At 50.9% G+C, this 25,317-nt stretch overlaps 1 protein-coding gene across 1 annotated transcript in view; it reads right to left on the reverse strand.

Moving 5' to 3' along the window:
- WWC2 (WW and C2 domain containing 2) overlaps positions 1-24,818 on the reverse strand; it is a 128,059-nt gene extending 103,241 nt beyond the window's left edge. The window contains exon 1 of the mRNA XM_008151883.3: positions 24,282-24,818. Coding sequence (XP_008150105.2) covers positions 24,282-24,412 — 131 coding nt within the window. The 5' untranslated portion in view covers positions 24,413-24,818. The remainder of the gene's footprint in view (positions 1-24,281) is intronic.
- Positions 24,819-25,317: the final 499 nt, after the last annotated feature.

The raw sequence follows: 25,317 nt of genomic DNA on the forward strand, positions 1-25,317 counted from the left end.
CCTCACAGAAATGAAAATACAAACGCAGGCGCTCAGGAACAGAAAGATGCTCTGTGAACAAGGCCGCGGCGGGAGAGGCCAGGAGGCTCCCCCGGGCACGAGGAGAGCAGGTGCCGGGAGTGAGGGAAAAGGCCAGAGACAGAGGCCCTGCGGCCCTGCGCTCCGCTGAATGCAGGAGGGGGCTCTGCCCCACACAGAATGGACGCTCCTGCAGCTGCCACCGAAGATCGAAGGAGTGGGTCTGTCACAGAGGCCCCCAGAGACCTGGAGCGCAGCCTTCTCTGTGAAGGGAGCATAAGTGGTTAAGCTACGGGGAGTGAGAAAACGGGCATCTGCAGTGCCTGGAACGGACACGTACACAAATATTTGACAGATTGTACACACTGGTTCACCTAAGCTGCGTATTATCGAGACGGTGAAAGGGCAGCTACACGAATTCTTGGCATCTGCAGGGATGGGAATCATGCCACCTTGCCAGGCAGCCCAGTCCCTTCCTCGAGAACCATCAGACGGTGGCTCCCCATAAGATGCCTGTTCTGTAGCTGTCTCTCCCGCGGCCGAGGTCTAAGCTTTCCTCACGTGAGAGACCTTCGCATGTTTGAAGACTGTTGTCATCGGGGGGCCATACGTTCCCGTTTGCCCAGGACGGTCCTAGTTCATGCCCAGCAACCCAGCACGATTGCCAGCAGCTCACTCGTTCACGCTCAGAGCCCTGGTTTGGACAGTGAATGATAGGATCAGCCACATGTGAGACACCTCCCCGCCCCCCTGCCCCCAGGCACTCTTCTTCAGGCGGAGCACCCACCTTCTCCCCATCCCCTAGCTCTGAGTCTGAATGAGCTCCAGGTGACTAGGATCCCTAAACCAATGACAAATATAAGCTAGGTAGAGTGTCACAGGAGAAACAGAATTCACTCTCCCGATCACGTATGCCCCTTCGCATTTCCAGAAGCCGAGTCGCGCTGTTTCCTTCTATTGAGCCCAAGTTATCCATGAAAACTTTCCAGTCCTTTCCCCTGGTATTTCCACCGGGCAGGGCTGTACTTACTCAGCAGACTTTCAGATTCTAACGCTAGGCCTTACATTGTTGCATTAGATTTCATTTAGTGCATCACTTCAACCAAGTCTACAATACATTAGGAAACTGATTCTGTCACATACTTCATCTTGCCCCGCTTTATCCTATCTGCAAGTCTGATAAATACACATTTTCCTCTAAGATAGTGATAAACAAGACTGAACTTAAAGCGATGATCAAAACCCTAAGACAAGCCCAAGAAACCCCTTTCCAGGTCCCACTGACCCCCCATGGACACCTGAGGGTGCAGTCACTCAATTCCTACTCTGCCCAACTAAAAGGTTAACAATCCACACTTCACCATGTTCTTCCTAAGATACAAAATATCTTGTTTTATGGCCCAGTGGGTGAGTTTCATGGTTCACTTTCCAGTCAGGACACATGCCTGGTTGCGGACTTGATCCCCAGTAGGGGGCATGCAGGAGGCAGCCGATCAATGACTCTCTCTCATCATTGATGTTTCTATCTCTCTCTCCCTCTCTGAAATCAATAAAAATATATTTTAAAAATCTTGTTTAGACATTATCCCCCCTTATCTGCAGGGAATACATTCCAAGATCCCCAGTGGATGCCTGAAACCATGGATAGTACTGACCCCTATCTATACTATAGTTTTCCCAATTATAACAATATATCTTAATAGAAGTTATGTAAATGTGGCCTCTCTCTCTCTCTCTCTCTCTCTCTCTCTCTCTCTCTCAATATCTGATAGCTGAGACAGCTCTAAGTGATTAATGGGTGGGTAATGTATACGGTTCGGATACACTGGACAAAGGACGATTCACATCGCACCGGGAATGCATAAGATTTCATCATGCTACACAAAATGGTGTGCAATTTAAAACTTACTATTTGTTTATTTCTAGAATTTTCCGTTTAACATTTTCAAATCACAGTTGACTGCAGGTCACTGAAACCATGGACAGCGAAATGGCAGATGTGGGGGACCACTGTACTATGTCCACTGCCTGAGACTATGTTGCAATATGTTATCTTGGAGGTCACATCTGGATGTCCATGTGGACACACCGTGAATACAGGAACAAGGACAGAAGTACGTTCACCCACAAACATTCACCACGCCATTCAATAACTACAGCCCGCCTCAGGTGGCAAGCATTATGGCCGGCCCTGATGATACAAAGGTAACAAGTATGGACCTCGGGGAATTACAGCGTCCACACGCCCCGAAGGCAGACTGGTTTGCCAAGGAAAGGGGAGAGGATGGCCTGGACTATGTTCAGTGGTCACAGGGAAAATACTCCTGTTGATTTGAAGAGTAAATGTAAAAAAGAATTCTTTTTAAAACATACTAGAAGAAAATAACATGAGTATTTTCATAATCTTCACATAGAGAAAGCCTTTCAAGGCATTTATAAAATTCAGAAGCATAAAGGGAAAGGCTGGGAAATTTGATTAAATAAAAATAAATTCAAAACATTCAACCCTGCACCTACTCAAAATGCAACTAATCTTCCAGTGTAGTGGTAAATAACAGAGAATTTCGGTATAGCATTCTGCTTCCTAATTACAACTCTCTCTCCTTTCTCACACAAAGTAAAAATTAACTAGTGTGTGTCTACATGGGCTGCAGAAGACTTTCCAGATCAGTAATGCCTCATCTTCACGCAACCTGGTGAGATGCACAAGCTACTCTGTCCTCTGACCTGAAAACATTAACGTGCAAATCCCGGGAGGTTCTAAGGACTTGGCTCCCATCCCATCCCCAGCAGCTCCTCTGCTATTCCTCAGACGCCCCTAGCTTTACTGGCCTTGGAAATGACAGGAGTGGGTGGAGAGAACACTGCGTGTCCACCACCAATCACACTGTGAGGTGAGGCAGGTCCTGAGTACTGAGGAGCCCAGATGCCTGCAGAAGAACAAGGCTCATCGCATCTGACCCCTTCTCGCCCTAACAGGATCCCGGGGGTGAAATCCGCAGGAAGCTCCCAACAGCACGTCTCCACCTGTGAACACACAGTCCCGGGAGAGGAGCACGGAGCACGGTCATCACCCTCGAACGATGCACGACAATACCTGGTGCTCACCCAGCTCTGGTCCGAGGTGGGCAAACGCCATCCGAACCGACAACTGGCGGCTTCTCGGTGGCTCTGAGGAAAGGGAGGCTCAGGAGACAGTGTCTGCAGAGCAGGGAAGAGCGGACGGGGGAGGAACTCACAGGTCGAAGGTGAGCCAGGGGTCCAGGCCGACAATGTGAGGAGGCTCTGGCCTTAGAGCCTCTCAATGCAATGGTGACCTGCACTCACACTCGCACCCGCACCCGCACCTGCACGAGCAGACAGTGGGTGCCTTACATCCTGCGCCCTGGCCTCGCCCGGTGAGGTGCGGGGCCACCCTGGGCGGTCCAGGGCCAGCACTTGCCATCGCGCAGCAGATGCGTCATTAGAAAGTCCTGAAGGCTTCTTCCCCTTGGGCCCGCGGGTGGGGGGGGGGCCGTGGGTGGGTGGGGGGCCCGCGGGTGTTACTTCCCTCTCCTACCTCGCAGGCAGGGCCGTGGAGAGCATGGGTCCTGCTGGAGCACTGACCACAGGGGAGGCTTCAGACAGAGGAGGGTCAAACAAGAAGGAAAACACTCCGAAAAGGGCACACTACGCTGAGCGTGAACAGGTTTACGTGGGGGCAGCAGGAAGAAGCAAAAACCCTAGACAATCTTGTAAAGTTTTAGAGCAATATTAGGTAACATAAATAGCTCTCATTTTCTTTCACAACTGAACACATAAGCAACTGCCCTAAATCAAGTGAGTATTTGACTGACGGGAAGGATTCATCACGTTTTTTCACTAATATTAGCATTTACAAAATTTTTAGCATTCATTTTTAAAGTACATCAAATTAAAAATATTTCAATAATTATGAACTACAACATAATGACATATATTACCTATTTATATAATAAACACAACAATATAATAATTATGAAGACAGTGCTTCATAGGCTCTGATACCAAAACAGGAAGTTGTTAGGGCGCACCCATAGGCAGCTAAAACTGTCTGTCATCCTCTGAACTCAGCATGTGAAGGCAGGTTCCATGGTGCCCTTGAACTTGAAAACAGAACTGGCGGAACCTGAGGATGCACCTGCACCTGGGTCCCAGGAAACATGCCTGTTTCGTGTGAGAGCTTCGAGCCTGAGCATGAGGAGGACTGAGAGGGAAAGCCTGCAGTTGGAGACCAGCCTTACCCCTCCCCAATCCCAACACGCAGGAGAAGCAGACGTCACCTCCCCGCTCAGCTAAACCCAGGGCAGGGGCGAGGCACTGGGGACAGGTTCTGCCCTTGGGACAATGTCTTTGAGCAAACATTCCATCAGGAACATTTAGTGCGTCGACTCATTTCTATGCTTTGGGGAGACCTCTGTGCTACCTCACGTTCTAAAGTCTGGCAAAAAGAGGAATTCACAACCAAATATGGATGAATAAACACAAAACAACGATGAAACCGTAACGTATCGGAAGCTCTGAGACGAGTAAAGCCGTCATCAGTGACCGGTAGGGAAGGAAAGAGTTTTAATCCACCCCCCTCAGGGTCCCCGGCTAGGACTGGAAATTACACTGACAAAGGCAGATTAACAGGAGAAAGCACACGTTTGTTTATTTAATAAGTTGTATGTAACACCAGAGCCTTCATCAGGGAAGAAGACCCAAAGGAACAGTTAGACCCGCGTATTTTTCATGAAGGTTTGATGAGGAGCAGACAGTTGGGGAGGAAGGACTATGTTGGGATAATATGTCCTGAACCCCATCAGATCAAAAGAATATTTAAAACACTTAACTATTAATATCAATAAATAATAATGAAAATAAAATAGGCAATCTCAAATAGTTACCCAAAAATGAAAGAGCAGAAGGAATGAAAAACTATAAAAACAAAAACTACAAAATTATAAAAACAGAAGTTAATAACAATAAATTCAAGAGCTGGCTGCTTTAAAAAGAAATACCCAAGTAACTGAGCCATTAGGTGACCTAAACTAGAAAGAAAAAAAGAAGAAGCACAAATACACTGAGTCACAAATGAGAACAGGAAAACAACCACAGATGCAGTGGAAAGAGAAGAGCATTAAAGGATTATCTTGCCCAGCAAACTGAAAAACACTGCTGAGTGTCCAGGTGGTATAATAATCAGCCCTATAGATACCAAAAGATGCAGATATCCAAGAACGAACCTCCCTGGAAAAGTGAGATCAAATAAGTTATAAATGTGAGCTCCACCGAACTGCCAGGCACATGCGGATCAATGACGACGTTTCAGCTGTTCCATGAGAAAGAATGAAAGCCTCCAAATTCTTTTTAGGAAATCAGCATAACCTTCGAACCACAATCTAATCAAAAAAAGAAGACAAAAAATGACACTATTCTCCTGAATGTAAGTGTAAAAATCCTAAATGAAATGTTGGCGAACAGAATCCAGCAATACATTTTTTAAATGTCCAAAATTCAAAACTAGGACAGTCCTTATATTCACAGCTTCAAGCACAAACTGTCTATGGTCAAAAGGCATGTGGAAAAATTCAAAATGTATATTTAATATGTATCAAAAAAATACAGAGACAAATGAACACCATGTCTGCAACATCAAAATTTGGGTAATGCTTTTCCATTCTTGCCTGCAGACTTAACAAACACAAAGAAACATAGATGTTAGGACGGAGCCCCTGCGCCCTGCCCTCCTCAGAGGCGATTACTGTCCTGACGTCAGAGCAGATCGCTGCTGCTTTTGCACCCTGACCACACGCACCCATACGTGTTGTATCCTCCAGGTGTGGGGGGTTTTAATTCTCACATGAACGGTAGACATACTATGCATATGATTCTGAAACTCGCTGTTTCTCTAAACACCGCCCTCCTCCTGACCGGTCTGTGTTGATACGGGTAGGAAGATCCCAGGTCTTTGTTCTAACCGCTGTAATTTATTGGTCATATGCAAACTGTTTCCCCCTCGTTTTTTGTCTTTTCATTTGTGCCTTTTGTCATGTCCGAGTTTTCCTGTAGTCGAATGTACCCCTGCTACTATGTCATACGGACACCCACCTGCCGACAGCGTTCTAGTAGCTTACATTCTGTTTCTCCATGTTGACTTTCCACGAGTTCTCGCCCATGGGAAAGCACAGAAATCCAAGCTTCATTTTTTAAAACAGACGGCCGACTGTACTAGCACCGTTCACGGAATAATCCACGCTCGCCCTACTGACTTTGTAATTCGACTCATTTGTACATACTGTTTACAAATCAGGAATAAAAACAGCAACCATCCAACAACAAAAAGGAAAGAATATGAAGACTTAGTTCACAGAAAAGTCTTTTTCCCCAACCCGCAGCCTCACTCCCCAGAAGTCACCTCTAAGAAAGATCCCTTGTGCAAAACCATCTGGTGGCAAAGGTCGGACCACGTGAGGGGATCAGTGCCTGATGCGTGTTTTCCCGCGATGAAGTCACAGAGGAGACCTTGTCTCAGCACCCATCCGTCTTTCTTTATCAATCTGTGCTATTTCCTTCTATGCGCCATGATTACTTAACACGAATAAAGGTGTTTTTTCAATAAAATTTATATATACACACCCCCTTTCAGGCAGCTGACCTTGGCGATTCTAACATAACTGGTTTTCCAACTAAATGATTCTTCGTTTTCCTCTTCAAGACCAGAAAAGGAAAACCAACTTTCCTGTATTTTCAATCCTCAAACTGTTAATTTAGAAGGATTTAATCTTAAAGTGGTAAAACATCCTTTTTTTCACTTGCAAGGGTAACTCTTCATCTCCACAGCTAGGACATCACTGATTTTTTTTCCATACATTTTTAATTTTAATTTTATTTTCTGTTGTTGTTGCATATAATTTTAAACTTCTTTTTTAATATTTATTAAATTGAGTGGGGTGACATTGGTCAACATGAATATACAAGTTTCAGGTGTGGGTCTCGATGTTCCAAGATCTGTATATTGCACTGGGTGCCCACCACCCAAAGCCAAATCTTCTCCTTTCACGATGTATTAGGATTCTTATTCCCCGCACCCCCGACATCACCTCTGATATCTTGATGAAACCAGTTCAGATGATTTCCATTTCCACTGGGACTTGCTTTAAAACCTACCAATTTTTTTTTGCCTTAGCTAGTTTGGCTCAGTGGAGAGCGTTGGCCTGTGGACTGAAAGGTCCTGGGTTCGATTCCAGTCAAGGGCACACGCTGGGGTTGTGGGCTCAATCCCCAGTAGGGGGTATGCAGGAGGCAGCCAATCAATGATTCTGTCTCATCAGTGATGGTTCTATCTCTCCCTCTCCTTTCCTCTCTGGAATTAAAAAAAAAATAAAGTTTTTTGGATGGACTGCTTAAGAACAATATCATTATCACTATGGATGAATATCAGAATAAAGAATATGGAAGTTAAAGACGAACCGTGGAACGAGAACTGAGAACAGTAGAAAGGAAGTGAATTTAGTATACAAGAGGCATAGTCTGCAATGATTTACACGTAAGAGCTCTCCTTAATGGTTCAAGAACGTCCATCTCAAATACCACATGCTCACTTTACGTTCCCACTCTGATCCCAGAGTGCCTTTTAGCATGAACATCCTAACACCAGATCTGTGTTTAAAACTGTAGGTGACTCTCGTCCCCTCCGCGGTGCCCTGGATCCGTCTCTGGCTTCAACCGTGTTTGGCAGAACAGACCCAGGGACGCCCTTTCTTCCAGCTCCGACCACCCTCCCAACTCCTCCAGTTGCCACCTTTGGAACCACCTCAGCCATCCCCGGCCTCTGAGACCAGCCAACGCCAATTTCTGAGCTTATCTCCTTACTGCCAAGGAACCAGGAGCCCCCAAATCCACCAGAACTATCCCACCCAGAAGGAGGCTGCAGCAACCACGTGGAGGCTGACATCTGCGGGCCTCCTACCCCTTTTCTCTTTCTGGGCTTCCATTTCCCGGGACCACGCGGCCCTGGAGGGCGTGGGCCCCTTCTTCCGAGAGTTGGGCCCAGGAGCAGCCCAGGGCACTGAGCATCATCTCTTAAAGACGCATAGGCCACACATCTTCCCAGGATGGCAGGAACTTACCCCAGATGGGTGGGGCAAAACTTGGGACGCCAGGGAAGCCGGCTGCAGGGTCCTAGAGCAGAACCTGAACCAGGCCCTTTTGGAGCTGCAGGCCCTGGGTTCTGTCTGCAAAGACCCTCAGCTCTGTGACTTCCTGAGGAACCGCTTCCTGGGAACCACTTCCTGGATGAGCAGAAGAAGGTGGGCCACCCCTGGCTCACCCCTGCGGGCTGGCCGGCCGCAGGCTGGGCTGGGCCAGCATCTCTCCCAAAGGGGCACACAGAGGCCTTCCAGGGCTCCTCCCCGCCCCCGGGGTCTGGCTTTGGCCTCTCCCTGTAACCACCCTAGAGCCCTCTCCATGCTTTGGGTCAAATGGATACAAATAGCTTTTTGCAGCAAAAAACAACAAAAAACCCTGATATTTGAGCAAAAAACATAAAAATATAATTTAAATTTTTAAAATTAAGACTTGGGTTTTTTTTGTTGTTGTTTTTTAAATCACTGTTTTCCAACATACCACGTGAATGGCAAATAGAGATGCAGGTGGGAGGAGCCTGACTCCCCTCCTGAAGGCTGACTCCCGGTTCCTGCAAACTGTGCAAGGACCAGGGCTCCAGAGCCAGCGGTGGGAGAGGGAGGATTCGGGAAGGCACAGGGCGCTTCTGGGCAGAGCCCCGTATTCTCAGAGGGAGGGCGGATTACATTATCGCTCAGTCCCTACACCAGCCCACTCCCAGACCTCCTGCCCCCAACTGGGGAGCGAGCCTCCATGGTCCAGCCAAATTCCCAGGCCTCCTGGAGAGGGACTCCCTGGAATCTACCTAGCGATATTCTTGCTTGAGCAGGGCCAGGGCAAGGCACTAATTTCCCTCAAACAGACCAACCCTAACTTAGGTCAACACCACTAGTCTGAACAGCACAGAGGAGTAAAAATAAAAATAAAAGGCTCACAGCAGAACCTGCGGCAACTGGAAGCCACCTCCAGGGGTCACCAGGAAGGGTAACGTTTAGGCTGAAGTGGGGTGGGAAGCAAAGCAGCAGATGACAACAGGGCAAAGACGTCTTTAGGAACGAGATCAGGTGGCGTGTGGGGAGGACGGGCGACCAGGTTTACAGAAAGAGAGAAGTCGGGCCGGTTCAGATAAGTCACGGCCTTCTGTGCAAACCCCACGGGCCACCACAGGAAACCCCGTCGGAGCCTGGCTGAAAGGCCTCAGCGCTTGGCTACCCAGCTGCAGGAGGGAAGTCTTCCCTCATTTGAATAGTATTTTAGGAATGTTTTGTCAATGTGCTGGATGATTACTCACTTCTACTGCATTCTTCCCCTCACCGAGATAATTATGGCCGACGTAGCAATTTAGTTTATAGGCAGAACATTCACGAAGCTAAATGATGACTTTTTTAACCTGCTGGAAAATTCATATATTTTATGTGTCCATACTTCCCTAAAAAAAGGAAGGCTAACTTGAACAACTGTTGCTCATAGCAACACAGGAACAAAAGATTTTTCACATGCAAAAATCTAAGCATTTAATTAAAATTCACAAACTTGGATCTCAAACCAAGCCAAAAGTAGAAATGTAAGAATACTAGATTCCCAAATAGAGGCAGATACACAATACATTGTCAGCTATGACAAAGACAAGATAAAAAGCGCAGCTCCCGTGACGAGTTAAGAGTCCTTTATAATCACCATGCTAGTGACTGCTTGTATTCTTACAGGTAAGCTTCACGGCATCAGTAAACCGAGCGGAAACACACCACCCTCCCTCTTAGTTTCTGTCACTGCCTATTCATGAAGCTAGAGCCTGAATCCAAGTCTAAGCCACTTAAAGAAAACTATGTAACAAGGCAATTTACAGAGATTATTCTTCCCCCAAGACTTAAACTCAACTACAAGAGTCAAGGTAAAAAAGAATTCCCATCAAGGTCTGTAATGTACACATTTGTGGTGAAACCAAGGTATTCTCAGACAACAGATGTCCACTAGGGTTTATCAGGGGTGAAGAACCTTTTTCCTGCCAAGGGCCATTGGGATATTTATGACATCACTAGAGGCCCGTTGCACAATATTCGTGCAAGAATAGGCCTGCCTTCCCCTGGCTTCACTCCTGGCCACCTGGGAGCCTGCAAGTCCTCGCTCCTGGCCAGAGCACCACTCCTGTAGCTCCCTCCACTGCCCCCTCTTCCCCTCATAGCAGGTGTCCTGCCCCTCCTGGCTGCTCCGTGCCTGCATATGCAAATTAACCCACCATCTTTGTCTGGTTAATTTGCATACTCACTCCTGATTGGCTGTGGACATAGCGGAGGTACGGTCAATTTACATGTTCGCCTATTATTAGGTAAGATTCTCAGGCCATAGGAAGTGATCTACTTAAAAATTAGCCGGCTGCCCTGAAAGGTCCCGGGCTCGATTCTGCTCAAGGGCACATGCCCGGGTTGGGGACTCCATCCCCAGTAGTGGGGGGAGGGGGGAGAGAGGGAGGGACATGCAGGAGGCAGCCAATCAAATGATCACTGATGTTTCTATCTCTCTCCCTTCCTCTCTGATATAAATTTTTTTAAAGGCATATAATAAACGTGAAGAAATACAGGAAAGTGACATACTATAAAAAAAAAATTAACCTGCTATATTTGGCCAAACATTTAATTAACTCACCCCCAATGCCTGGGCAGGGCCAGACCAAATGATTTCTCGAGCCTTACACAGTCCGTGGACCGGACATTCCTCGTCCCTGGTTTAGATGAGCGCTCTCTCCACAGAGGAATCTGGAAGAGCTGGGACACGGCCTGATTGCTCGGAAAATTCTCCCTCCTCGGTAATCAGTTCCCCTGTCCTCAACTGGGAGAGGGAGCGCAGAGGGCACAGCAGTGCAGGTGGCATACTGTATTTAGGAAAGCCTGAGTTGGGAGAGGCTGGGGTACAAGGTCAAGGGTTTTAGAACCAGAGACAGGGATAAAGGATGCAGAGCACGTGAGACCTCAGCCTCTGAAGAAACCTACAGCACGGGCCGGCGGCCCAGGGGACAGACCCAGGCTTTCCTCGAGCGCCTGATGCGCGCGCGGACGTGGTGTGGGCGTCCTGGGAGGGGCACAAGTCAAGAGCCGGGTGCGTGAGTCCACCAGCGGACACTACCGACGTGTTTGGGAAAATAGAAAATTCTCAAAGAGCAATAGTTCAATTTGAAGAGTCAGCACGTGACGGATTGGTTTTAATACAGATGCTAGCCGAAACCGGTTTGGCTCAGTGGATAGAGCGTCGGCCTGCGGACTCAAAGGTCCCAGGTTCGATTCCGGTCAAGGGCATGTACCTTGGTTGCGGGCACATCCCCAGTAGGGGGTGTGCAAGAGGCAGCTGATCGATGTTTCTCTCATCGATGTTTCTAACTCTCTATCCCTCTCTCTCTCTGTAAAAAATCAATAAAAAAATATTAAAAAAATAATAATAATAATACAGATGCTAAAACAAGTACCACGAGAGTGGAGCGCTGGGGACTGGGTGTGGCCAACGGGCTAAGGGAAGCTTCCAGCGTCTGCGACCTCCTCACCCAGGAAAGTGGCCAGGAGCCCTCTGGGCAGTGGCTGGGGGCAGCCCGGAGTTACAGACACAGCTCTGAAGTCAATGACACGGCTGAAACCTGTCTCCACTGCTCCGCCGCTTTGTGCCCTGAGACCAGTCACTTAACCTTTTAAGCCTCGTTTCCCAAAGTGGGGGCAACGGCAGTGCCTACCAAAGGCTTCGCTCATTCCATACACACGCGCTGAGATGAGAGTGTGCACAGAGCTGGCCGCTGGGACACAACAGAGAGGGGCAGACCGGGGCGGAGACAACGTATGTGCAGGGCTCGGCAGGCGGTACCTGCACATGATCACCGTCCCCATCACCGCTTCGGCGCAGTGGGGCCGGGGTGCGATCCAGAGAGAACGAGTAAAGCATCTTAGGTTTCACATGACCTAAGACCTCTTCCTTCTCTCCCAGGAATCCCATCCCATCCCCCCGTTTTAAGCCCTGCCCATGTGGTCCCAAACCTAACATCTCAGACAGTCCAGCCGGCTCCCAACCTCCAGACTCTGTCCGCTGCCGCGAGGCCCTCGGAGCACAGAGTCCGGACCCACCTGGACACCAGCCACCCCACGTTCCTCCTGGTCCTTCCCCATCGGTGACCAGCAAATCCTTGGTCCTTCTGCCCCCATCCCCCCACTGCTCTCCGCAGCCACAGCCGCATTCCAGCTGAAGGTCTGACTGTTCTCCATTAGATCACCTCACTGCGGCAGCTTCCTGGGTTCCTGCTCCCAGAGCAGCAAACTCTTGCTTAAAAACGGGGAGACTCTATCACGCACACACAAGCCCCATCATTCCTCCATTCAGCTTAAAACCCCCCAACGCTGACTGTCCAGAGGGTGAACAGGATCGGGCCCCTGAGGTGTCCGCACCGCCCCGTCTGCTCGGGGTGCCTTTCCGTACTTGGACGCGGGCTTTAGGCAGCGCACTGACGGGGCGTTCGGTCCGCCCCGGGGCTGGTGACCCGAGGAGCGACATGCGGATGTACTTGGGACTGAAGCGGCCACACGCCCCCGGAGGCTGGTGCGGCAGTGCAGTGCGGGGCCAGCTTCTCCCCGTGGGGCTCGTCTCCTCCCAGATCTCCGCGTGGACGGCTCGCTCTCGTCCTCTGCCCCGGCTCCGCCAGCTCCTCGACACAACCTTTCCTGACCTCCCCACCCAAAACAGCCCCCACGAACCCCATCATCACGTTGCCGTGCTTACTGCCATCAGAACACGTTCACTAGCATCTTCATGAGTTGTCTTCCCCAAACTCGAAAATCCACGAAAGTAGGGACCTTGTCTATTTTATTCAATGCCATGTCCCCTATATACTGGTATGTGCTTGGCATAGAGTGTCTTCATGGAATATCTGATGAAGTTGAATGAATGAATGAATGAATGAATGAGGGAGTGAATGATTGACTAGGACAGGGGCGGGGAACCTTTTTACTGCCAAGGGCCATTTGGGTACTTATAACATCATCCGAGGGCCATACAAGATTATCAACTTAAAAATTAGCCTGCTGTATTTGGTCAAACATTTCATGAACTCACCCCTAACCCCTTAGCAGGGCCAGACCAAATGGTTTTGAGGGCCTTACACAGCCCGCGAGCCGACGTTCCCCATCCCTGGACGAGGGGGTCAGCTCAGGGAAAGCAGGCCGGGACAGACAGTGGCTGCAGAAGAAGCCGGGGTCCCTCCGGGACTTGCATTTCACTGACATGGGCCCGGGCCCTGCGGGGTTGAGCGCTGCGGGGACAGGCGGGCCAGCAGAGCAGGAAGTAACGGTGCTCATGCCACGCAGGGCCCGGCCTCGACGGCCATGAACCCACTGAGGACGTCCGTGGTGCAGACACACAGGCTCCCCACGCCAGAGACACCGGGGAGTCTCTAAGGAGGCGTCCAGCTGCACACCCTCCACAGGCGTGCCTTCCAGGGGACAAGGACCGAAGGGGCCTCAGACAACCAAGTTAGCTGTGTAGTCTCCGGACCTTCAATAGCGAACCGGGTGTCGATGGACGTTAACTACTCAGCCAGGCTGGACACCGGCGTGGGGTCACACCGGGCCAGGAGAAAGGTCGTTAGCAGAAAAGGAGAAAGGGAGGCAATGAGGGAGGAAGGCATGGCGTGTTTCCAACCAGCTCACGCACCTGCTGATGAGCAGGCGGGAAAGGACGCCGCATGGACAAGCCTAGACGTAAAATCTGACAAAACTGACGGCCCGGGAGACTGTACAATATGGGTTCCACACATCCACTCACTGTCACCATTTCCAGAAAGGAGCCTGGCATTGTAATGTATCGCGATTAGAAGCAGGGAAACGCAGGGTGGGATTCTGCACCGCATGGAACCGCATGCGCTTCCATCTTTTGCAGGAAACGTTGCCCACCAGGCTTTATTTTATATTTATTTTTTAAAAATATATTTTATTGATTTTCCACAGAGAGGAAGGGAGAGGATCGACCAGCTGCCTCCTGCACACCCCCCACCGGGGATGTGCCCGCAACCAAGGTACATGCCCTTGACCAGAATCGAACCTGGGACCTTTCAGTCCGCAGACCGACGCTCTATCCACTGAGCCAAACCGGTGTCAGCATCCCCACCAGACTTTAAACTTGACCGAATACCAAGGCCACTGCTCCTCCGATGGAGCCATGTCCCCAGTGCACACACGCATCCCCCAGGCTGCCACTAAGCAGGATGTGATCAGGCATTTACACTGCAGATCCCTGCGGGTCGATGTGCACCCCCCCCCCACATCGGCACGCGAGAGCCCTGACAGACCCCCCAAGGCAGCGCCCCAGGAGCGGCCCCAGGCACCGGCCCAGCCCCACACCCTCGCTCCGGTTACAGAAACGCCAGCGACACTGTCGAGCCACCAGTCAGTCGCTATTTTAGCCATCAAAATAATGTCTGCATTTCCTTCACATGGCATGTCCCACCTCCGGCCCCGGGAGCCCAGAGCAGGTTCAATGCCCGCCTCTGTTCACAGCCTCCGTCGGCCTGGGACTGGGTGCCTGTTACGGGGAAAGGGCTCCTGCGCCTCACTGTGTTCTCACTGCGGCCCTGCCCGCCGCCTGCCCGCTCCGCCCCAGGGCACGCCACCCCGGGCACCCCCACTGTCCTCCGGGAACCAGGACGTCTGTACTGCGCAGGAAAGATGATTCGGAGTCACACAATTTTACTTTTCACGGCATCTTTGGAAGAACCTTAACTGCAACAGGTACCTGCTTTATAAAGATAATACGTGGAGGTATTTTCTACTTGATCATCAACGGTGATTTTTCTTTCTTTTTTTGTGTGTGTGTGTTAATCCTTACCAGAGGATATTTTTTCCATTGATTTTGAGAGAGAGTGGAAAGGAGAGAGGGGGGGAGAGAGAGAAACATGGATGTGAGAGAGACTCATCGACTGGTTGCCTCCCCCACACACCTGGACTGGGACCGGGGACTAGAACCTGCAACCCAGGTATGTGCCCTTGACAGGAATCAAACCAGAGACCCTTCAATGCTTGGCCCAGCGCTCTAACCACTGAGCAACACCAGCCAGGGCCAACTTTGAGATTTTTATAAATACTATCCCTGTGTCACAGGGAAATCAGCGTTTCCAACTGTTGAAACAGAGCCCTGTAATACTCAGTCTTCCAACAGCGAACTGTAAACAAACAACTGTGGCCGCTCCAGAAGCTCACCTGGGCCTGTTTTCCCCACGTCCCTACCCCTCCCCAGTCCCGGCTACGTCGGGGAAGATCGGGAGAACGGGCTTATGGAACTTGAAGTAGCACGCACCACTGCGTGAGAAGAAAGGCAATGCCAAGTTCAGCATCCACGTCTGGTCCAGCCTTACGCTGCACAATGCCTGCCTGCAGTCCCGGCGGACTGTGGACTGAGTGAATGATCGGCGACCACTTACCATATACAATTAACATTTCCCTTCAATGTTTAGCTACAATATTTAAAGACTTTATCATCTCGCTTTCTGTCAGAGGTTGGGGAAATTGTTCTGTAAAGGGCCAGAGACTAGATATGTTAGGGTCAATGGGCCACATAACCTCTGTCACACATCCTTCGTGGCTTTTGTTCACTGACAGCCCCTGAGTGGGGTAGCCCCGTGGCTAGCTGGAGAGCCGCACAAAAGGCAGGCCCAGACTGGGCGATGGCTCCGGGGCCGTTCGCCCACCCTTGCTTTCCAAGGATCCCAGAAAACCATAATTACTCAGAACGCTCTCACATTTCGACTCAAGGCAAAAACACTTCCAACTGTTTTGGGTGGGGTATTTCGGTAATTTTAAAAAAATAAAAATAAACTTTTGTAGACTAGTTTTAGATTTATAGAAAAACAGCAGAGTACAGAGTTTCCATATACCCCACACTTAGATTCCCGTTAGAATGGTACTTAAAATCAATGAACCAATATTGATGCATCGTTAACGAAAACCCACACTTCCTTCGGATTTCCGTTTTCTGCTCCAGGAACCCAGCCCGGACACCACGTCACATTTACCCACCGGGTCTCCTCGCGCTCCTCTCGGCTGTGACAGTTCCTCAGACTTTCCTTGTTTTTGATAATGACGGCAGTTTTAAGGAGTGCTGGTCAGTTGTATGCCTCTATGCATAACCCACGGACACAGACGATAGGGTGGTGAAGGCCTGGGGTGGGGGCCGGGGCGGGCTGGAGGAGGTCGATGGGAGGGGGAAGTAGGACACATATAGTACTTGGAACAACAAAGAATTATTTTAAAAAAGAGAGCGTACTGGTCAGGAATTTTGTAGAATGTCCCTCCACTGGGCACTTGGTGGGTGTTTTTCTCATGATCACACTGGGATTATGATGGTTTTGGGGGCGAGAGCCCACAGACGAAAGGTACCATTGTCATCATAGCAAGTCAAGGGGACATCAACAGGACTTATTACTGTTGACATTTACCTTGATCACCTGGCTAAGCAGAGTTTGCCAGGTTTCTTCCAACCGTTTTTTTTAAAAAAATAATAACAACAGAGGTGAATTTAACTCTCACCATTTATAACTAGCTTAAAAGGTTTTAGGTTATCAAATCATTCTGAGTAAGCTGACTGTATACACACGAAGTATGATTCCTTATCTATGCAAACTCACATCTATGCTTCATAAAATATATCACACTCGAGAGGAAGACAAAAATCAGTGTGTACTTGGTCGGTATATTCGACTTTTAAATCCTGCCAACTCTTCCTCCCAGGCGTTAGAAAGGAGGGAGGGACCATGAACCGAATTAAAAGTGGGTCCACAGAAAGCAGAATGGACAGGGCTCAGACTTGCTTTCGCGTTTAAATGATGATTATGCAAACTGGATCGTGAGCAACCTGAGCTGGGAGGAATCTTATCGGCTTTTTATCTCCCCGAGTCCAGGGGACCGAGCTGGCTGACACCATAAAAACTATCGGTTAATTGATGTCTACACCTTCAGAGTTAAAATCATCCCGAGCCTTCGGACAGGGAGGAGCAATGGGAGGCTCGGGAGAAGGAATTTCTCTTTCCTAACTTTCCTTGGTCAAGAGGGCACGGGAAGGTGGGGACAGTGTCCTGGCTGAGAGGCTGGAGCAGAGGGGGAAGCCTGGGTCAAATGAAGGCCATCAGAACACTGTGAAGAGGGAAGGCAAATCCAGACCACAGGAAGACACGACCTCCCGGCCGCCAGAAATGCTCTGGGAAAGAGAAAATAACCAGTGCTGGTGAGGACGTGGAGAAACCGGAACCCGCACACACGGCGGGGGGGGGGGGGGGGGGGGTGTAAATGGTGCGGCCCCTTTGGACGACCCTCACCAAGTGAAACCTAGAACTGCCGTATGACCTAGCAATTCTACCTCTAGGTACAGTTCCAAGAGGACGGAAACATACATTCATACAAAACGACATGAATGTCCATGCAGCATTCATCTTCACAGCCCAAAAGTGGAAACAAGCCGAATGCCAATCAGCTGAGGGGTGGGTAAACCAAGTGTGGAGTGTCCACACGATGGCACATTATCCACAGTCTTTATATAAAGGAACGGAGTGCTGACACTTTCTACAGCACGGATGCACCTTGAAAATAGTATGCTCAGCGACAGAAGCCAGACACAAAAATTATATGATTCCGTTTATGTGAAATGTCCAGAATAGGCAAAACCAGAGACAATAAATAGATGAGTTAGTGGCTGCCAGAGGCAGCAGGGGTGGGAGAAGAATGGAGGATGAGCTCATTGTGGGTACGAGGTTCCTTTTTGGGGTGATAAGAACGTTCAGGAATTACACAATGGTCATGGTTGCGCACTATGAATATAGTAAAAGCCACTGAATTGTACACTCTACAATGGTTAAAATGGTGAATTTTATGTGATTTTTAAAAAATCACAATAAAAGATAAAATAATGGAGAAAAAAAACACTGAAGAGGTTGAAAATATTCTGAGCCTCTATATCCGGTAAATCATTTTTATCCCACAACTTCTCTATACACCGTGCCCTTAAAAATCCCCTTCCACCAGGCCATCCTGTGCACGGCCAGGTTGCCGGTTCGAGTCCCAGTCAGGGCATGTACGGAAGGCAACTGATGGATGTTGCTCTCTCACACTGATGTTCCTTTCTCCCTTCATCTCTTTAAGATGAAGAAGTCAGTCTACAATTCTAACAGGCAATCAGTTCAACCAACATCCATGACATTCATAGGCTGGAACATACACAGACCCAGGCCCTGTCTCAAGGGATTTCTACTGTGCTAGGCTAACGTAACAGCTTCCTGCCATTTCAGGAACTCCCTCATCAGCGACGTGAGGCGGACACGCCCCTCACAGTGGCGGCATCCCTTTCCCAGACGCCTGCCCCAGTGCCACGGACCGGGCAGCACGGCCAGCTCCCACGGGCACGGCTCCCCACAGGAGCTGGAGGCAGTGGCTGGCCTGAAGCCCTCCCTCACAATGGCTCACTATGCAGCTCACAACTTAGTGACGTGCGGCTAAAAGCTTACCTATAAATAATCGTCTTTCTTGAAAAAGCAATTTTTGCCTTCAGTCTCCCAACCAAATTAAACTGCAAACTGTGGACGGTTCAAGTCACTGAAGAAATCTTAGCCGTACACGGAGCAACCACGCTCCCTCCAACAGGCATTAGAGCAAACTGCTGAAAGCAAGAAATATTTCCTGGGGAATTTTGGGGAGACAGTGCAGTTTCATTCAACTTACTGCTTCCCAGAGTGATTTTTTATTTTTAAGAGAAACCTTCTTTTAACAACCTCTCCACACTTCACAAACTGGAATCACTCAGATAACCCATCAGGAACCGCTTGGCGCCCAGGCGGGGAGCCGGCTGCGGGAGGCTGTCCGGCTACGGCCGTGGCACTTGGGATGCAGACGATGAGCGCTGATTTTGTTTCCTTTGCTCTCATAAGCAATTCACATCCGCGTTAGTACCGTTAGACAGAATGTAGCAGCTATTTCTCTCATTATTATCAATCTAACTGGAATATCAATGGTTTCCAGTTGTTGGATGGTGATGGGGAACGTTTTTGAAAGCCCAACAACAAGAACTGGAAACAAGAGAGTAGCTCCATTGATATTCCTTCATTTACTTAATATTAATGAAGAAATATTAAGTGGCACGCAGGTAATACCTGCCATACACAGGATACAGAGAGCAGCAGTAGGAAACCAGGAGGGCTCGAGTTCACACTCGAGCAGGAGGGTTGGCCAAATTCCTCGCTTGGACTGTCTTTCAAAGTCAAAGCTCACCAACGATGTGCCAGAGTGACCTCAGTCACTGATGACACCCAGCTGATCTGATCCCCTCTTCCTCCTCCTGTCACCTCCCCGACCACAGCATTTCTTCCCTTCCATTAGAAAGTACAGGCTGCCTGGCCGGTTTGGCTCGGTGGATGGAGCGTCGGCCTGCGAACTGGGAGGTCCCAAGTTCGGTTCCGGTCAAGGGCACATGCCTGGGTTGTGGGCTCGATCCCCAGTCGGGGGCTTGCAGGAGGCAGCCAATCAATGATTCTCTCTCATCATTGATGTTTCCGTCTCTCTCTCCCTCTTCCTTTCTCTCTGAAATCAATAAAAATAAATATATATATATTTTTTAAAAAAAGAGAGAGAGAGAGAGAGAGCCCTAACTGGTTTGGCTCAGTGGATAGAGCATCAGCCTGCGGACTGAAGGGTCCCAGGTTCGATTCTGGTCAAGGGCATGTACCTTGGTTGTGGGCACATCCCCAGTAGGAGGTGTGCAGGAGGCAGCTGATCGATGTTTCTCTCTCACGATGCTTCTAACTCTCTATCCCTCTCCCTCCTCTCTATAAAAAATCAATAAAATATGTTTAAAAAAAAAAAGTACAGGTTGCTCAACATGACACTAGCCATAGGCCAAAGAGGACGATCTATCGGCAAGTTTTAAGGTACAGTTGCTTTGTGTGGTGGTAAATCTTTTAAGTTCAAGTACACAACGTTATGGTCCACTTGGGCAATAGTCAATCCGAGAACAGAAAAGGGGGGCAGAATTCTCCTGGGAGTTTGTAAAACCATTCACCCCGTCTCTGAGGCCTGCCTACCTTGGCCCCTTCCTCCTCCAAGCAGCAATGCATCCATCCAGCCTTTTTCTCCCGTGTTGAATAAAGCTCTTTTATTTTGTTAAAGCACCAGGCCGTTTGGCCATGATCGATGGCCCACCATAAACACCAACTGGTGCAGTCAGAGGGTGTCCCCGGTGAGCCAAATAGAGGGGAAGGAGGGAGCAGACCTCAGAGCAGCGCTCCTGGGGGAGTGGCCCTTGGGAGGGGGGAGTCAGGCCGGGGCAAGAAACGAAGGATGGGGAGACTGCCCCAGGATGAGTGAGAGGGGAGGAGGACGAGGGCAACGTCAGGACTGTTTACAGTAAAACTGCAATGTATTCAGGGGTGAGGCAGATCTCCTAACTCTTCCCCTAAACAGACCTTCTGCTGTGGTCAACCTGATGGGTCCCCAACCACCCACACTCCCAAGGCATTCATGAACCAGACCCTGCGTGCGGCTAACTCGGGGGTCACAGGATCGTCAAAAGTTGACAGGAACCTTTAAAGATTAGCAAGGACTGGCCAGTCAGCCGGGAATACCAGCTGGGCAGACAGGCTGTACCCTACCCGAGGGCTGCCGAGTGAGCAGGTGGCCAGGCAGCCCAGAGGAAGGAAAGGGCACCAGATCGGGAGCCGGACTCCCTGGCTCCAAATGCTGGCTCCACGGTCAGCAGCAAGAGCAGTCTCCCCGGGACTCCATCTCCTTCTCTCTGACTGGAAGAGGGGAACGGCGCCTCCCTCCCAGGACAGAGTGAGATCACAGTTAGGGAGCTTAGCTCAGTGGCCGTCCCACAACGAGCGCTGAGAAGCGTGTGCTCGCGTTTCTACTCTTTTCCGCGGGAATCCGAAGTACCGCTCAGTTCCCAACCTGGAACAGCACGACGACGACTGCTATTTGGCTGGGCCCTCCTGATGGGCCCCCAAGCACCCCTATGAGGCAGGGGTGTTCTCTTCATCTTGGAGTTGAAAAGTGGACGTTTGGAGGGAATCAGAACCCCAGGTAAGCTGACTCGATCAGGGGGAGCGATGTACGCTCTGATGGCGCCCACAAAGTCTGTGCATTATTTCATCCACCTCCAAAAGCTTGAATGTATTATATTTTACTTTTTAATATGTTTTTTTAAACTGATTTTAGAGAGAGAGGGAAGGAGAGTCGTAGAGAGATAGAAACAGCGATGAGAGAGAGAGAGACATCAGACCAGGAATCGAACCGGGGACCTCTTGGTTCATGGATCTACGCTCAACCGCTAGAGCACACTCGCTGGGCTTGAAAGAATTTTAAAATGATACTTCAGTATTCTAAAAACCGCAACGTGTTCAATGAAATAATGTTCCTATGAAATCTCCCACCGTTCCCGCATGAAATCTGCATAATTATTTATACAATCAGAAATACCTCTCGAATTCTGAAAGACCATCAAAAACACAAAGTTCTTTTTCTTAACATAAATATGGCTGGATAAATCATCCTGGTCAGGTCATTTTAATTAAATGGCTTTAAACATTCAAAAGTACTGCGGACCCACAGTGCCTCAAGCCACTTTTCTTTCAGGACTTGTCACTGGACCCTGTGAAGACCCGGCACCTCCAAGAGGCCTGTGTAACCTCTCCTTCCACATGTCTGGTGAGTGTGCACCAAGATTGCCTAGTTAAGAGCGGCTGCGAAAAGCCTCTCCCAACACCTCTTACACTATTTAGCAAGACTTGCAGACACTTCATTGTCCTAAAAGGAAACACAAATATGTCAGTGTTGACTCTGTTCTCAAGGAATCGCCTTTTAACACTCGGATACTGAGACCCAGAAATAATCTGTCAAATTGAAAAATACTTATAAAAACCCAACAACTTCAAGAAAGCTGGGAGGATAAGTCATCTTAGTCAAAACTGTTTGCCTCCATCAAATGAACTGGTTACCCAGTTTCTTGAAAACACAGTTCCTAATCATTGGTAATCCACGGACAGTTTAAAATAACAGACATGCTGAACTGGTTTAAGACGTAGTAATATGGATAAGCCAAGCCGTATCACTTAATTTCCCTCCACTTTCTATTTGCTTTACCCAGGCATTACATTTGCTTATAACCCTTGTTGGTAAACACAAATAAGATGACATAATAAGACCTGGGAATGGAAGCAGAAGAGAACGTGACGTGCCTGGAATATTTCAAGAATCCATTGCAACTTCACTAACCCGACACTCCAAGGATCGGAAAGCAGAAAGAATTCCCACATAACTGTCAAGGTCAGATAATTACCCAGGTGCCTTAAGAGACACCGTTGGGTGCACACCATCATCACGGACGTTACTGTCTGTTACGTAGTTTCAAAGCGCAATCCCTGGCCTAGAGGAGGTAGTTTATGGCCACAGCCCTGCCTGGGGCGGCTGGGGAGGCGCGATGCTGGTCATCACTCTCAGGGGGCGGGTAACGGGCGGCCAGGTGAGTCGAGGAGAGCTCCCGCACAGCTGCCTGCCTTCCCTCTTCTCCGGAGGGAAAACCGACACCGCTGCCTTCATGGATAATTCAGTAAGGACTGTCTCATACATTGATAATGTAATTTATGACTTTCTATAATTGCTCTGTAATCACTTCCAAAAACAATACTCTTAGGATAAAAGTAACTGGGAATATCAAGTGTGAAATGATTTCAGCTTCAGTTTGAAAAAAAGGGTAATGTTTTGTTGAAGCACCTAGAAAAGGTTTTAAACCCCTAAGGCTGCATTCCATAAAGAGCTGGGGAAACAGTTTCAGAAATGTTGGAGTTATCCCTAATATATGTATTGTTTAAAATTACAATTAGAAATACCTCCTTAGTGGACAAATTACAAGTTTACAATTAGTAGTATCTCATATTATTCTTCTAATTATTCTAACTATACAAGTTCCCTGCACTGGCCCATATGGACCAGTGGTTAGAGCGTCGGCCTGCGCACCAAAGGGTCACAGGTTCGAATCCTCATCAAGGGCACGCAGCTGCAGCTAAGGGGTTTGCGGGGGGGCGTGCGGGAGGCAACCAGTGGATGTGACTCTCTCACAGTGATGTTTCTCTCCCTCTCCCTCTCTCTCTCCCTCTCCCTCCCCCCCCCCCCCCCCACTCCCTCTCCAAAAAGCAAAATGGCAAAAATATCCTCAGGTGAGGATTAACAAACAAACAAAGTTTCCTTTTAAGGATTTAAACAAAAAAACCACCACGATGGGACAGAGGAGTAACACTTGTGGACATTCAGCTACGCTGAAGCTCCTGAACCTCTGATTTTGCCAGGCTTCTGCGCTGCGCCTCCCGGGGGAATAAAAGTGAGCTGGTAACTACAAGAAATCAAGTGAGAACCCTTCTGGAACCAGGTTCGGCGCCAGTATTCATTTCACCACTTCTCACTGCAAAAAAGAACCTGCCTTTTCAAGGTCTGGAGTCAGGTCAAGTTTTCAGGTGAAGACCAACAAACAAATGTTTCCAAAATCCGAGGGGCAAACCCAGTGACACCCACCACCAGGGGCCTGACCGGGGGCGCGCCCCGCCGGAAACTCCCAGGCCAGGTGGGGAGCCAAGGCCAGCCGGAGCGATGCCCCAGGTGGCCTGGACGGCGGGCTCCCCCGCTTCACCGAGGCCTCCGCCGGGGCCCAGGGCCGGTCCCCTCCCGCCAGGCCCAATGTGCCCTCCGGTCTCACTTGGGCCAACTTTAGACGCCGGGGAGCTCGGAACGGGGCTCCGGCGGCCCCTCTGGGTCCGTTACCCAGACAGGGGGCCCGCCCCAGGCGCCCATTCCAGCCGTCCCTCGGGGCGCGCAGTGCCCAAAAGTCCTGGGGGGCGTCGGGAGGTGGGTGGGCAAAGGGGCCCCGGAACAGGCGGTCCCGAAGGCCCTCCGCCCAAGTGCCTGGCGGCGGACTCGGCCCGGCCCGGGCAGACCTTCCCGCGCCTTCTTCCCGGACCCCTCCCCGCACCCGGGGCCCGCGCCGCCCCACGCCCCCCGCGCCGCCGCCCGGCCGGGTCTCCCGGACAACAAGCCCCCGCCGCGCTCCTCCCGAGGCGGGTCCGCGCCCCCCGCGCCGCCGCCCACCTGTCCCGGGGGTCGATCCAGCTGGTCCTCCGGGTGTTGTGGTCGATGTAGAAGACCTTGCCGTCGTAGTCCCTGGCCTCCTCCCAGCCCCGGGGTAGCGGCAGCTGCCCGCTCCCGGCCCTCCTAGGCATGGTCGGCGGCCTCGCCGGCGAGCGGCGCCTCCATAGGGACCGGGCGCGGGACGCGGCGGGAACGCGACTGTCCGGCCCGGACGCCGCACCCGACGCGGGCGCCGGCGAGGGGCTGCGGGGCGCAGGGCGCGGCGGGGCCACGCGCGGGGGGCGCCTCGGGAAGCAGTCCAGGAATCCGCCGGCGATCAGTCCACCATGTCTGCGTCGGAGCCCGAGATCGAACCCTCCTCCTCCTCCTCTTCCTCCTCCGCCGCCGCGCGGCCGCCGCCGCTGCCTCCGCCTCTTCCTCCTGCTCCTCCGCCCCGTCCCCCTGCGGCCGCCGAGGGTCGCGGTGCCCAGGCTGCCCGCGCCGCCGCCGTCTGGGGCTCGGATCCGGGAAGCGCGGCGGAGCGGCGGCCGCGGCGGCGACGGGCCTCCTCATTTGCATGCTATTTGCATGCGCCCCGCCCGGGCCCGCCCCCCGGCCCGCCCCGCCCGGCTCATCTGCATGCACATTCCTCGCCGCCACATTCCAGGGCTTAACCCTGCCGCTCCCGGGGCGGCGCGCGGGGAGCGGGGCCGGCGGGCGGGGGAGGGGAGCGGGCCCCGGTGGGAGGGAGGGGCCTGGAGGGCGCTGCTCGCTCCCTCCGGGGTCCCCAGCGTCTCCCTCGGGCCCGGCGTCTCGGGGGGGCTTCGAGTTTGGGGACTGGAAAGAGCTACGGAGAAGTGCGCGCCCTGCTCAGCCCTCTCCGACTCCAGGGAAAGCGCAGGACTCGCGGAGGAAAGGGGTGGGGAGCTCGCTCCCTGCGGAAGGAAAAGGCCCGGCAAACGCCGAGGGCACAAAGGGCCCCCCGCGCCGCGCCCCGAGCCCCCTCGGACCCGAGGGCGGTCCCGGGCGGCGGCCAAGTGTGCAAAGCACCCAAAGC

Source organism: Eptesicus fuscus, chromosome 8 (assembly GCF_027574615.1).
Source record: "Eptesicus fuscus isolate TK198812 chromosome 8, DD_ASM_mEF_20220401, whole genome shotgun sequence".
Taxonomy (NCBI): Eukaryota; Metazoa; Chordata; class Mammalia; order Chiroptera; family Vespertilionidae; genus Eptesicus; species Eptesicus fuscus.